The sequence below is a fragment of the Brachyistius frenatus genome, unplaced genomic scaffold, assembly GCF_029030835.1.
Source record: "Brachyistius frenatus isolate BFR_SWC_R1_liver_20210118 unplaced genomic scaffold, ASM2903083v1 Contig_176, whole genome shotgun sequence".
NCBI lineage: Eukaryota > Metazoa > Chordata > Actinopteri > Embiotocidae > Brachyistius > Brachyistius frenatus.
The window spans coordinates 511,930-524,916 of record NW_027210775.1 but is presented as its reverse complement, the minus strand read 5'-3'; the positions used below and the strand labels follow the sequence as shown (position 1 = coordinate 524,916).

At 42.0% G+C, this 12,987-nt stretch overlaps 2 protein-coding genes across 3 annotated transcripts; one reads left to right on the top strand and one right to left on the bottom strand.

Annotated features, from left to right (window-relative positions):
• The first annotated feature begins 547 nt into the window (after window positions 1-547).
• On the top strand, window positions 548-8,601 carry coro1a (coronin, actin binding protein, 1A). Of its 2 annotated transcripts, none has more exons than XM_069717484.1 (11): window positions 548-652; window positions 1,729-1,932; window positions 3,407-3,529; window positions 3,620-3,749; window positions 4,597-4,778; window positions 5,178-5,297; window positions 5,966-6,070; window positions 6,169-6,314; window positions 7,282-7,339; window positions 7,434-7,649; window positions 8,251-8,601. In XM_069717484.1, the coding sequence occupies exons 2-11, from the start codon at window positions 1,735-1,737 to the stop codon at window positions 8,341-8,343; spliced, it is 1,371 nt and encodes a 456-aa protein (XP_069573585.1). In that variant the 5' UTR covers window positions 548-652; window positions 1,729-1,734; the 3' UTR covers window positions 8,344-8,601. The 2 variants fall into 2 exon arrangements, with proteins under 2 accessions (XP_069573585.1, XP_069573586.1); XM_069717485.1 differs by lacking the exon at window positions 548-652 and adding an exon at window positions 1,559-1,637.
• A 53-nt stretch (window positions 8,602-8,654) lies between these two features.
• cldni (claudin i) lies at window positions 8,655-12,137 on the bottom strand. The gene is made up of 3 exons (XM_069717486.1): window positions 11,765-12,137; window positions 10,147-10,279; window positions 8,655-9,946 (listed from the first exon to the last, which is right to left on the bottom strand). The coding sequence occupies exons 2-3, from the start codon at window positions 10,276-10,278 to the stop codon at window positions 9,443-9,445; spliced, it is 636 nt and encodes a 211-aa protein (XP_069573587.1). The 5' UTR covers window position 10,279; window positions 11,765-12,137; the 3' UTR covers window positions 8,655-9,442.
• Between the last annotated feature and the right edge of the window lie 850 nt (window positions 12,138-12,987).

Below are 12,987 nucleotides of genomic sequence, written 5' to 3'. Positions count from 1 at the left end.
TCAAATCTTCACCTGAAAAGTAACTAAAGCTGTCAGATGAACACGGCGGAGTAAAAAATTCAATATTTGCCTGTGAAATAAAAGTATAAAGTAACATCTAATGGAAATATTTGAGTACAAGTAGCTCTAAATTGTTCTTAAACGCAGCATTTAAGTAAAAGAAATTGGTTTATTTCCATGATCAGATCAGAGATGAGTGGAAAGACTCTTAAATAAATTAAATAAAGACTCATTAGCCCTCCAATATATCAACTACTTACTACACAGATAACCAAGAAATGTCGACCTCGAGTGGTTTTGTTTTCACTACTCATGTTAAAAGGAAAGTGATTCATCTCTAGCAAAATCTGAGATTCATTTTTATATAATCTCTGAACAGATCTCATGAAACCTGCAAAAACCTGTTTCCCTTCAAGTTGCCGTCTACATTTAATTTCATTGTGTTATTGTTCTAACCCTGAACCGATGTGACACCTCCCACTTCCACCTCCATTTGAAACTTGCTTCCTCTGTCGTTTTTTTTTTTTTTTGTGATGTGCTTATTAACCTGCTGTCTCCTCTGAGCTCCTCATTTCTGGTGGCAGAGTGTTTGCTGCCGAAACTCTCCTCGAGCTGAATCGCCCCTTCGCCCCCCTCCTCACACGACTCCCAGGTAGGCCTGCACACATCTGGTACTCGCACCTGCAAACGCCTCTGAAGGCATCGTGTTACCTAGAATAAGTATATTGTTTTATTATCTACCAGGTAAATAGAAGATGAAGATAAGAGAAGATTTGAGGCATCTTTAGTTTCTCCTGTTTCAAGGGGAGTTAATTGTTTCCTACTTTGTGATGGTCATGTTTTCCATCAGACCAGCGGCCGAGGCAGATTATTGACATGCATTTAGGCTCCTGATAAAATTACTGCTCACTCTATAAAGGATTATTAAATTAGGTGAGAGGTCTTGTGATGCACATGCAGCAAAACTGCTGTACGCTTCTAGGTCTGAGTTTAGGCGCGGCTGCAGATTTCAGGAAGTCAGATCTACAAATGGAGGTAAAGCAAAATATATTCTGTGGTTTTTTTCGTATTATTGGTGGTGCTGTTTTTGGGAAAGGATGCACGGTGTGTTTAGTTTTTTTGCGGCCGGTTCTGATTCTCGATGATTTGAGGCTTAAAACAAATCTCGTTCTGACTCCTGCTTTCTGTAAAGGATCCAGTCGCTCTATATGTTTGAGCTCACTTCTTAAAGCGTGTTTTTAACGTAAGTAAACTTGTGTGGGAAAATGTAGGACGGCGTGAGTGAATGACAAATAAGGAGAAAGCGATGTTGGTGGTTTCCCTCTGAAGGATGTGGTGTAACTGCTGCTTCAGCAGCTCTTCTACCTTTTTAGGCACAAAAGATGTGAAGCTCCACTGATGAGAAAAGCATTTATTTTTTGGTGCGTGTATTCTTCACGCTGTTATCTTCAACAGGCACAATGCTTCAGTAACATATCTGAAAGAGAAGGAGACAGAGTGGCAGTCAGGCAGACCAGAGGAAGCAGTTGTGAAAGCTTTTGCTTCCTCTTTTTTTTTTTTAGCTTTCCTCTGTCGTGTCTTTCGACCTTCATCAGCTTTGTGTCTCAGTTGACATCAGGAACATAAAGCATACAGAGGTGAAGCTGCTGCACGCTCTTTGAAGCAGGTCTGTTTCATGCTTCTTTTTTGTTTTTGCACACTTAAACCCTTCTTTTGTGTCCTTCTCAGTTCACCATGTCCAGGAAGGTTGTGAGGGCCAGTAAGTTCCGCCACGTCTTCGGGCAGGGCGTGAAAGCGGACCAATGCTACGACGACATCCGGATCTCCCAGATGACCTGGGACAGCAACTTCTGCTCCGTCAACCCCAAGTTCGTGGCCATGATCGTAGACGCCAGCGGCGGAGGGGCCTTCATGGTGCTGCCGCTGGGCAAGGTCAGTCTCAGAGATGTTAAAACAGAGAAGAAGAAAAAAATGCATCTGCAGCTTGAATGTTTTACCTTTTTCTTTTTGTTTGAGGATGTGTCAACCACTTCAGAAATCATGACTTTCAAATTTGAATGCCGGCGGTCGCCGCCACACATTTAGCTGAATAAGGAAGTTTGGTGCCGAGTGTGTGAACACGTCACTCGCCGTACTGCTGAGAAGTTTTCACCATATTAGGAGTTGGTTGTCAGCTCGGCGCAGCGAGGACAGGATGTGGCTTCAACCCAGTTCTTCTGCAGGCGCTGATGGAAGGTGTTAAGGCGCCTCGCAACTTCTTTAAAAAGTGGGAAACTGCAAACTGTGCGGCCCTGTTAATGATCGTCTGACATAACCTGTGGACTCGATGAAGCATCACCTATATGTGATGCAAACTTGTGAATTTAATGTCTGAGCAGGTCTTAAAAAGTCTTTGAAAGTTACTACGAAATAAGGAATTGGTGTTAAAAAAAAATCTTGAATTTAATTAAAGAAATTCTCAATTTTTTTCTCTTGGCTGCTGTAAATCTTATTTCTGTTGATAAATCTTATAATTAAGGATAGTTCAGGGTCTCAGTCAAACTTCTTATGATTTTTTTTTAAATAATGATGATTTTAATGTAGTTTCTGCTCTTTATTTCATAGAAATGTAAATTTCTGTAGAATTTACACTTGAAATAGAATAGAATTGAGTTAATCAGTGAATTTAGGTGAACTATATTTTGGGATGTGATTGCAGTGTGTTGTGAGACCTGAGTGCTGCAGGAGGCCGTTTCATCCTTTATTGTGAAGTTTCGGTCGGCTCCATCACAGCTAACTCGTCGTCCGCCTCCTCGTCGTTTTGATTTTAGTAAACACTCAAATCCCTTTTCATGAGTTAATTCATCCGTCCTTGTTCTTTGCCACTTCTCTGATTCGTTAATGTAATTCATGATTTTACTAATTATTGCTGAAGAGGCAGACATGTGATCGCTCTCAGTTGTGTTTTATGCCGACTGTTTGTTTTTTTTCCATCACTGTGCGGCGTTCAAAAGGATTCTGCAGAAACCACATTACTCACAGTCTTTTCTCTCATGTATAATTCCCAAAGGACAGAAATAAGTGAAGGAACCACTGGGCATAAAACTTGCAGAGAAATCCACTGTGGGAAGATGGAGAAACTCCTCCGGCTCTGAGATGCACGCTTCTGTTATCTTTGGTTTTTACCAACATGCGTGTTCGCCCAGACTGGAGCACGGGAGGACTTCCTGGTCCTGGTCTCCCCTCTAACCTGGTTACTACACATTAGGACTAATTGTCTGCGGAATTTCTATCAGCTGACCATCTTGACTGTTTTTTTTTAGTTTTTTTTTTTACCTTTTTTCATCACTTTTTGCCTCTTTCCTGTCTGTTTGAGTTTTTTTTTTTTCTTGTGGTAATCGTCCTCCTCGATGTTTCCTCTCTGCAGACAGGACGCATCGACATGTCCTACCCCACCGTATGCGGCCACACGGGTCCGGTCCTGGACATCGAGTTCTGTCCTCACAATGACAACATCATCGCCAGCGGCTCTGAGGACTGCAGCGTCATGGTACGAGTCGACACACAAGTCTCTTCGAGTATGACGTGTAATTCTTGGCGCTGTCATGTGATCTGTAAAATAACGTGAATGGGTGGACAGATCTGGGAGATCCCGGACGGCGGTCTGACCACGTCGCTCACGGATCCTGTGGTCAAGCTGGACGGTCACTCCAAACGTGTCGGCATCCTGAGCTGGCACCCCACCGCCCACAACGTGCTGATGACTGCAGGTATTTTCTCACATTTAACCTCCATTGACCTGCTAAAAAAACCAAGTCTGCATTTACATGTTCCGACAGAGAACTTCTGTCATAGAGGAACCACACAGGGATGAACGTGACAAAGTACTACAGGTGTTTTGTTGAATGAGACACACCTTTGTTGAACAGGAAGTTCTCACAGGCTCCGCCCACCCTCCTGGACTCCCTGAACCTTTAGTCTGTCTGTCAGATACTCCACTCATATTTAATACCTTAACTAACAGCTTTGAGCTGCATGAACTGGGAAATATGATTGAAACTGGTAATATTAAAACATCAATAAGAACAGTTACCGCAGAAAAAATGCATATAAACATTAAACAAAACATTTTAGAATATTTTAAAATTACAAGTTGCTCTGAATCATAATTTTTTTTTCAAATTAGTAATAGGTTGGGATCATTTTATCATGATGCACTTCCACTGAAAGTAGAGAAATGTCAAATTAAGCCCTGAATATATCGTTATAAAACATTTTTAGTGTATGTTAGAGGCTTTTTAAAAAGTAGAACTCACTCATCAGTTAAATAGTGCTGTCAAGGCTTTTTCACAATTAAAAACCGTAGACTGTATTTAAAAATATAAGCCAGTATAGGTGGGCGGGGCTCTCGGTCAGATCCGCCCACGACTCCTCCCCAACACGTCCAAATATGGTGTCTTCTGGCTCCAAATAACCAAGCTGGCGACGGCTGAAATACCAAACGCTTTGTTTCAAAATGTCCGTTAACGAACCAGTGGATGACGTCAAAGTGGGTAGAAATGTAAAACACATTCCCCCAGATTTATGTGTTATAATGAGGCTGTTGTGTCGGCGCAGGCTGCGACAACGTGGTGATCCTGTGGAACGTGGCTCGCGGCGAGGCGGCGTTGAGGATCGACAGCGTGCACACCGACCTCATCTACAGCGTCTGCTGGAACCGGGACGGATCCAAGATCCTCACGTCCTGCAAGGACAAGATCATGCGGGTGATGGACCCTCACAAGGGCACCGTCCTCTGTGTAGGTTTCATCATCACACCCTCTGCCTCCGTCACCAATAATTGACTGATTGACACTTTGTTTTAGCTCTAAAAATGACATCACAGCTGTAAACTGTACACATTTAATTGATCATTTCTTCTCCGTTTGTATTTTTTTTTATATCTCTTTCACATAATAGTAACACAGCAAAACAACTTTTTTAATGTTATAGTATTACATCACTGTAATTTTCAATATGTAATGTGTCATCTTATTTTATGTATTTATATATATTAAGTGACTTTAGGTCCACCCTGACAGCATCTGTTGTTTGTTCTGTCATTAATGCTTCCACCTCTGCTCCTCCTCTGCTCCTCCTCTGCTCCTTCTCTACTCCACCTCTGCTCCACCTCTACTCCACCTCTGCTCCTCCTGCAGGAGAAGGAGAAGCCTCACGAGGGCTCAAGGCCCTTCAGAGTTGTGTTCATGTCCGACGGGAAGATCCTCACCACCGGCTTCAGTCGCATGAGTGAGAGGCAGTTGGCGCTGTGGGACCCGGTGAGTCACGTCTGTCTCTGACTAAAAACCTCTTTACTTTACCAAAAATCACAATCCTTATTCACATCCTAAAAAAAAACCTGGAAGTGTGATTTCAGTTTCAGTATTTCTTTACAATATTAAATATGTATTATTTAGTCTGCTGCGGGCAAAGTGACTGTTTGTAAAAATGATGTTCACTAAAATAGCTAAAAACGTCCAACCTTTGCCAGGGAAGTGTTTCTGTAGAAAATAGATTAAAAAAAAATCATTTAAAAATATATTTTTTCCTCAGAATGTACTTTTTTTTTTAGCATTCAAATCACCAGATCTTTATTTGGTCAACACAAGATGTTTCCTTCTTCAACTTTCATCACGTCAATCATTCAAAAAGCAGAAAAACACCAGCGGGGACTTTAGATTTGAGACATGACGTGAGCTCCTTGACTTCTGTCGTGTATTCAGAAGGTTATTTGTTTGTTTCGAGGGAGTCGCTTCTCATATTTACAACACTCCTGTTTCCCAACAGCCAGATTACAGAAGTCAGGGCGGCTCTGCTCTGCAACATCCCACATCAGTCTCCATCTGATTAATCCTCCGGCTTTACCTGCCGTCTGCTGCAGCGGCCTTTTTTATTCCCCGTGATCTAATGCATTTACTCTGCGCTTTACTCTTTAACTCTTTAACAGAAGAACTTCGGAGAGCCGCTGACCCTGCAGGAGCTGGACACCAGCAGCGGCGTCCTCCTGCCGTTTTACGATCCGGACACCGGCGTCGTCTACCTCTGTGGCAAGGTTGGACTTAGATGTTGAAACGGCCGTCTGTCTGTCTGTCTTTCACCCTCACGGACACGCACAGCACCGTCCACTCGTTTGTCTCGTCTCTGTCGCAGGGGGACAGCAGCATCCGTTACTTTGAGGTGACGGATGAAGCTCCGTACATCCACTACCTGTCCATGTACAGCAGCAAGGAGAGCCAGAAGGGCATGGGCTACATGCCCAAGAGGGGCCTGGAGGTCAACAAATGTGAGATCGCCAGGTACGCACACTTTTCTAACCAAAAACTGACTCCTCGTGGAAAATGTCTGCTGGTCAATCGATCGCTGCGCTGCTTTAATTCCAGACTGAAATATCTCAACATTTATCAGATGGATTGTCGTGACATTTTGTCCAGATGTTCCCTCGGATGATGAATCCATCTGATGTCGTTGATCCGTTTTTTCCGCTTTTTCTTTAGCACCACAATTCGTGGTGTTTGAGGGAAATATCTCCGCGACTACAGCAGGGATGGAGGTGAAGTTTGGTGCAGACGTTCGTTTTCCCCTCATCATGGATTTAGTCAGAAATTCAGTCCCAGCAGCCCAAGAATTAGCCAACGCTAACAGGAACTAAGATGGTGAGCGTAGCATCAAGATGTTGCTATGTTACTCATTGTGAGCGTCCATCTGTCCGTCCATCTGTTAGTTCATCCGTTAGTTTATCCGTCCATCCGTCCGTCCATCCGTTAGTTCATCCGTCCATCCATCCGTCCGTCCATCCGTCTGTCCATCCGTTAGTTCACCCATCCGTCCAACCGTCTGTCCATCCGTCCATCCGTTAGGTCATCCATCCGTCCGTCCATCCGTTAGTTCACCCATCCGTCTGTCCATCCGTCCATCCGTTAGGTCATCCATCCGTCCGTCCATCCGTTAGTTCACCCATCCGTCCATCCGTCTGTCCATCCGTCCATCCGTTAGGTCATCCATCCGTCCGTCCATCCGTTAGTTCACCCATCCGTCCATCCGTCTGTCCATCCGTCCATTGGTCTTCTGACTCCTCCTGGAGGACACCAAGGTGTTCTTAGGCGTTATATGTTGTGTCACCCTGAACTAGTATCCACAGCTGTGGACGCTTTGTCTTGTTTGTATTGTCTACTTCCTCCAGAGGACACTTTTCTTTCTTTTTTTTTTATCTCAATCTGGTCCGACAGAACAATCTAAAATATGAACAAACATTTCTACCTTCAGGTTCTACAAACTTCACGAGAGGAAATGTGAGCCGATAGTCATGACGGTACCGCGCAAGGTAAATATTGATCACAGTAAAGTTTCATCTGTGAGAATGACTTTGTGGTTTTGAGCTTTAAAATTTGTGCCCTTTTCCTCGTCTGCCTGTGCAGTCGGACCTGTTCCAGGAGGATCTGTACCCGGACACCGTCGGCCCCGAGCCCTCGGTCGAAGCCGACGAGTGGTTCGAAGGGAAAGACGCGCAGCCCATCATGATATCCCTGAAGGACGGCTTCGTAGCAACCACCAAAGCCAAAGAGTTCAAAGTTCACAAGAGTCTCCTGAAGACCACGACGGCCTGCGTGGGGAGTCAACAGGACAACAGCGGGGTGAGACTTTTAAATCTGACTGTTTCACATCTCTATCAGCTGCATCAGGTGCATTTACTTGTTAATTACTTGGGCATATCCATGTTTATGCTGCTTTTTACTTTTCCCAACATTTCAGAGCAATGTCGTACTTTTAACTCCACTACATTTATATCGGTAAAACATGTAGAGATTAAATTAATTTAAACTTAAACATCAAATATGGTGCGTTTTGTATTGATGAAAATACAAGTGCTGTTTACAAAGTGGTCAGAACTCACTCCACTTTGAGCAAATACAATAGTAAAATACTATTTACGCATTCAAATCACTAAAGATATATATTATAACCCTCAGTGGGGCAATATGTTTCCTCTTTGAGGCCTTACAAACTGTACAGTTTTGGATGCAGGACTTTTAATTGCACTGAAGTATGTCAAAGCTTTGGTTTTGATATTTAGCTGGAAGTTGATTTATTTCATAATTTTTTTGCACAAGAAAATCCTTCAGCAATTGTATGATGTTTGTTTGAAAATTAGTCCATCAAACGCTGCCGAGATGAACCGACGCTACGAGATGTAATGAGCCTCCATCACAGCCTTACTCTGTCTCTGTCTCTCAGGAGGTTCAGTCCTTGAAGAAGGAGGTGAAGGACCTGAAAGCAGCGATGGAGGAGCTGATCAAGCGTGTGAGTGAGCTGGAGAGCCACCATTAAACAAGAAAAAGCTTCCTAAACGAGAGAAATCAAATCGAGAGCAGAAGTCAAGAGAAAAACAAACTCCGAAAACTAGAAGGAGAAAACTTGTCATTGGAGTGAGACAAAGGGAGAAATGAACACAGTAGATGTCATGAAACTAGTTTTTTTTGGGCCTTAAGCTTGAATGTATTTGGTTTGTGTGATCAATTTTGAACAATTTTCCTATTTTAATATATGCTTTTAGTTTGAAATAAAGTCTTCAGTATTTTCAAAGTACTTTTTCGACTTTTTGTTAAATTTTTCCAAAACACATGAAATGCACATTAGAATGAGAGCAAATATTTTATTTATTAATAGTCATCATCATACAAAATGAGAAACAAAAACAATTACAACTGTTTTATAAAATGAAATGTGACATGGACGTATGAAACGGAATCATCAGAGACACAAGTGTACATGGATAGATGCTCCCTGAGGACCACTGAGGTGCGTTTGGTTAAAGACTATTCAGACATTTTATTTCTGACGACTGACAATAAAAAAGAAGAAAGAAATAGAAACAGAGATGTGATTAAACATGCAAACTACTTAAACTACGAACCAGAAGTGCATCTAAAAAGACCATTTGGCTCTTTCATTTTTAAAGTTTGATCTTAGAGCTCACAGCATCGGATTCTTTTCACTTTTTCATACTTTTAAATGCTCTTTTACACTTGTGTTGTTCTTTTAAAATCAATTTTGAGGTAAAAATATTTCAAGAAAAATGAGGAGAATGCAATAGCTTTGTAGCTATAGGACGTCATAGTTGATATTGTAAAAATGCCAAAGCAGTAACTCAAATAAAATGTTCTAATTCGAAGGCCACGAAAATGTTGTTTCATCTGTAATTTGACAGCTTTTACTTTCGTAGCTTTACCCAGCGCCCAAAATGAAAACATCTCCAGCACATTAAAACTGGAGCTGGTTTCTTATCAGCATCTAATATTTACACTTTTTGTTTACCCCAAAAACAACCCCTGTTGTCGTCTACTTTATTGCGCCCCAGTCTCTCACCGACTGACCCCCCCTCCCCTCCCCTCCCTCCTCTCAAACACCGGTCCCTTTAATAAAGGCCCTACACGTAGTTTTTGTTCGGGGCCGAGGCGCTGTTGCTGTAGTACTTGGCGGTTCCTCCTGAGCCTCCAGATTTGGGCCTGCTGAAGCAGCAGATGAGACCTCCGGCCAGAAGCAGCAGCACGCCGGCCCCCCAGCCCACGAAAATGCACGGCCCCAGCTCCCTCTTCTGGGACGTGGGCACCAGGGGGTTGTTGAAGTCTTGCACCACGAGGTGCGCCGACCAGCTGACGGGGATGATGGCCAGCAGGCCGGCTACCATCAGGCCCACCCCGGCCACCAGGCTGATCTTGGGCTTGGCGTCTTCGTTCTCAATACAGTTGGTGAAGTCGGCTCCGCAGAAGAGGACGAGGAGGCTGAGGCAGCTGAGCATGCAGCTGATGATGGTCATGGCGCGGGCGGCCTGCAGGTCGGAGGACAGCACCAGCAGGGAGTCGTAGTTCTTGCACTGCTGCTGGCCGGTACTCTGCACCACGCAGTTCATCCACAGGCCGTCATGATTGCTCTGCTCGCACACAGGAAGGGAGAAACTCCAGTATTTCATATTTTATATTACATACATTAGGTTTTTATCTAATGGTGATAAATTCAGTGTAAAAACAATCTCCTTAAGAAGTGCCTTCAGTTATACAAACTGCATTATAACGACCACCTCCCTAATATTTCAGCATATATTTTGACATGTATATGATCAATATTGTTCACCTGTGCAGTCACGATGTTGGATCCCGTGAAGGACGACACTTTCCAGCGAGGCAGCGCGCAGCAGACGATGACCCCGATCAGGCCGAGGACCCCTAAAGACACGCAGACGATCTGAACTCCAGCGGATCCCATCCTGGAGAAGCCCAGGTGGAGAGGAAACAGAGGCGTGAGCGAGATGCTTTCGTTCCACTTCTATCCCACCATCTGGGATTTTTCCAGTTTGTTTTTTTCATATTTGCATGCGAACTAATTTGTTTGATTTTGTTTTATTGCTCTTATACACTATTTATTATTATTTATTTTTTTTTTCAAATTCTGCTTTTAATTCCTCCTTTTACTTCAGTGTTTTTTGAGTAAAACTCTCCCTCTGCTGGTTGAAGAGGAGAAGCAGCTGAATCTCCTCCTAACTGATGCAGGATGTTATTGAAGTGTTGTTACTTTAGTGTTTCTGTTCATCTGTGGGTTGTTTTTCTTTTTCTTTTCTCTGATTACATAATTGAAGACAGGAAAATACCGGCTGCCTCTGACGGGTCCTCGCAGAAAATGTGGCTCGGAGCTACGTTATTAGAACAAACTCGTGTCCTGACAGGCCCGGGCCTGCTGCTGGATCTCCACCCAGCACGCCTCAACCGCTCGCCCACAACTCACTCGGAAAATCTCTGCTCTTCTTTATGTGTAACTTTATCATCCACCTTCACACGAAGGTTTAGAATTTAGAGTAAAACAACTCTAGAAGTTAACTGAGGAACAAAAAGGCTTCTTTGCAGTTTAATGAAGTATTTTTGCTCACGAAAGTTTAATTAAATGTTTCACTGTTTTATTGGGATTGTTCCACAAGTATAATTAATGTAAAATACATACAAGTACATTAAGACATAAACTTGCACTCAGGTGCAAGAAAAAACTAAAAAAACTAAATAAATCAAATTCCTTCTCTTTGTTCTCCACCTGATCGATATAAAAACCTTTAAAAACACGCAGACGAGCTCACTGTTGCATTTTTTTTGCGACTTTAGTTGTCTAAATAAAACGTCTCAAACTACACTTGTTTCAAACTACGCCTTAAATCTGATCTAACAAAGGAGAGCCAATAAAACAGTCCGTGTTGGAGCATCTTGAGCTGTTGTTTTTTTTTGTCCGGGACAAAAATATCTTACTTTTAAAACATTTTAAGCATGTGACCCGCCCCAGATAACAAACTTTCAGAGCAGCTTAAACACTTAAAACTAATCTGATGTGAGTCCTGATTTAAAATTATTTTATATTTTCATCCTGAAGGTTCAGTTTAGTCTCAAAACGACAGATTTTTTAGTTTTATTGCAGATAAACACACATTAAGTGTTTAAAATGAGGTGATGCATGTAAATTCTTATATAAAACACAGACGGATATAATGATGAGCCTTTTTTTTTTTTTTTTTGCTCTCAGTTGTTTTTTTTTTGCACTTTTCATCATTTTTTGTTGTTGCCCATTAAAAAAAAGTATCCAACTAATCCTCGAGCAATCCTTTCATCCTCTGTCGTGTCAAGCTTTTGCAGAATCCCATCTCCTTTCAGAGCTCCTGCTATCCATCTGAATAAAAAGTGGATTTAAAAATTAAAAAAAAAAGGATTCCTACCTTTTCTGATAATTGAAAATTAATTGAGGTGTCTTCCTTTTTTCTTTTCTTTTTTTCCGCCCGTGCGTTGTTTGTGAAGTTGCTGTTGTTTTCTGATGTAGCTGTGCTGTGTGATGGGATGGGGATATTTATATAGGAATGTGAGGTGGAGCTGAGGTGGAGGTGGGGTTGAGGACCAGACTGGACTTGTCTCATATACGTATGTTTCCATCGCTTTTCCCTCCTTAAACGTGCCGTGCAGCCGAGCGGCTCTTACTTGATTCACATCAGTGGAAAAACTTCAGTTTCTGAGGACAGATGCTGAGATATTCATGCAGATGTTTGTGTGATTGTTTGACGATGATGTGATGCTGATTGTATTATTTTGGTCATGTCCATCACAGGTTGGCACAAAAAGAAGAGTGAGTCATCAGAGTTTTTTTTGGCTCTGTGCTCCCAGTCGACACCAAAACAAAAAAACACCCAGACTTCCACCCCCCCACCCTCCCTACACACACACACACACACACACTCCTTACAAACACACCTACCTGTGTCGAAACTGTGATGACGAATACGAGGTGGCCTATTTTGGAAACCTAGACAGAGTGTTGTTTTTTTTTTGCGTAAGGTTGTATGTTTCATGGATCATGAGAAATGAGGAAATTTATTAGGAATGTAGTCTCCGTTGACACATTCAGTGACACACATAAGTTATAGTTTTGGTTTGCATAATATACAAACAATTAAGATCTTAGTTTGGAGGCTTCAGTGGCACAAAGATAGGGATTTCTTTTTCTTGTAAAATAATACGTGAGACACATGGAGCTGAGAATAGATGTATTTTAACAGACACTGAACATCAACTTTGTGTATTATTTTAATTTTTGTTTCAATATGAATGAACCTCAGCAACAACGAGGAAACTATTTTATTACTTCTTTTAGTTGCACATGAAGTCCTTCAGTAGAAATGTTACTTAATTAGCAGCCGACTAATATTTATTAATGGTTAATAAAGATGTTAACCAACATGTATGTCACAGCTAAACTATTTTATAGAGAGAAAACGGTTTGTTTTTAAAATATTTTTATAAGGGTACTAATTTTCCACTTCCTTGTCCATCATTCAACTTATTTATTTTTGGTAGAGGCTGAGATCACTCGCCCCAAAATCTTTTAGTTGATTTCTGCTTGTTCCTCTACCTTCATGGAGACGTTCCTTAAATTACTATGAATTATATA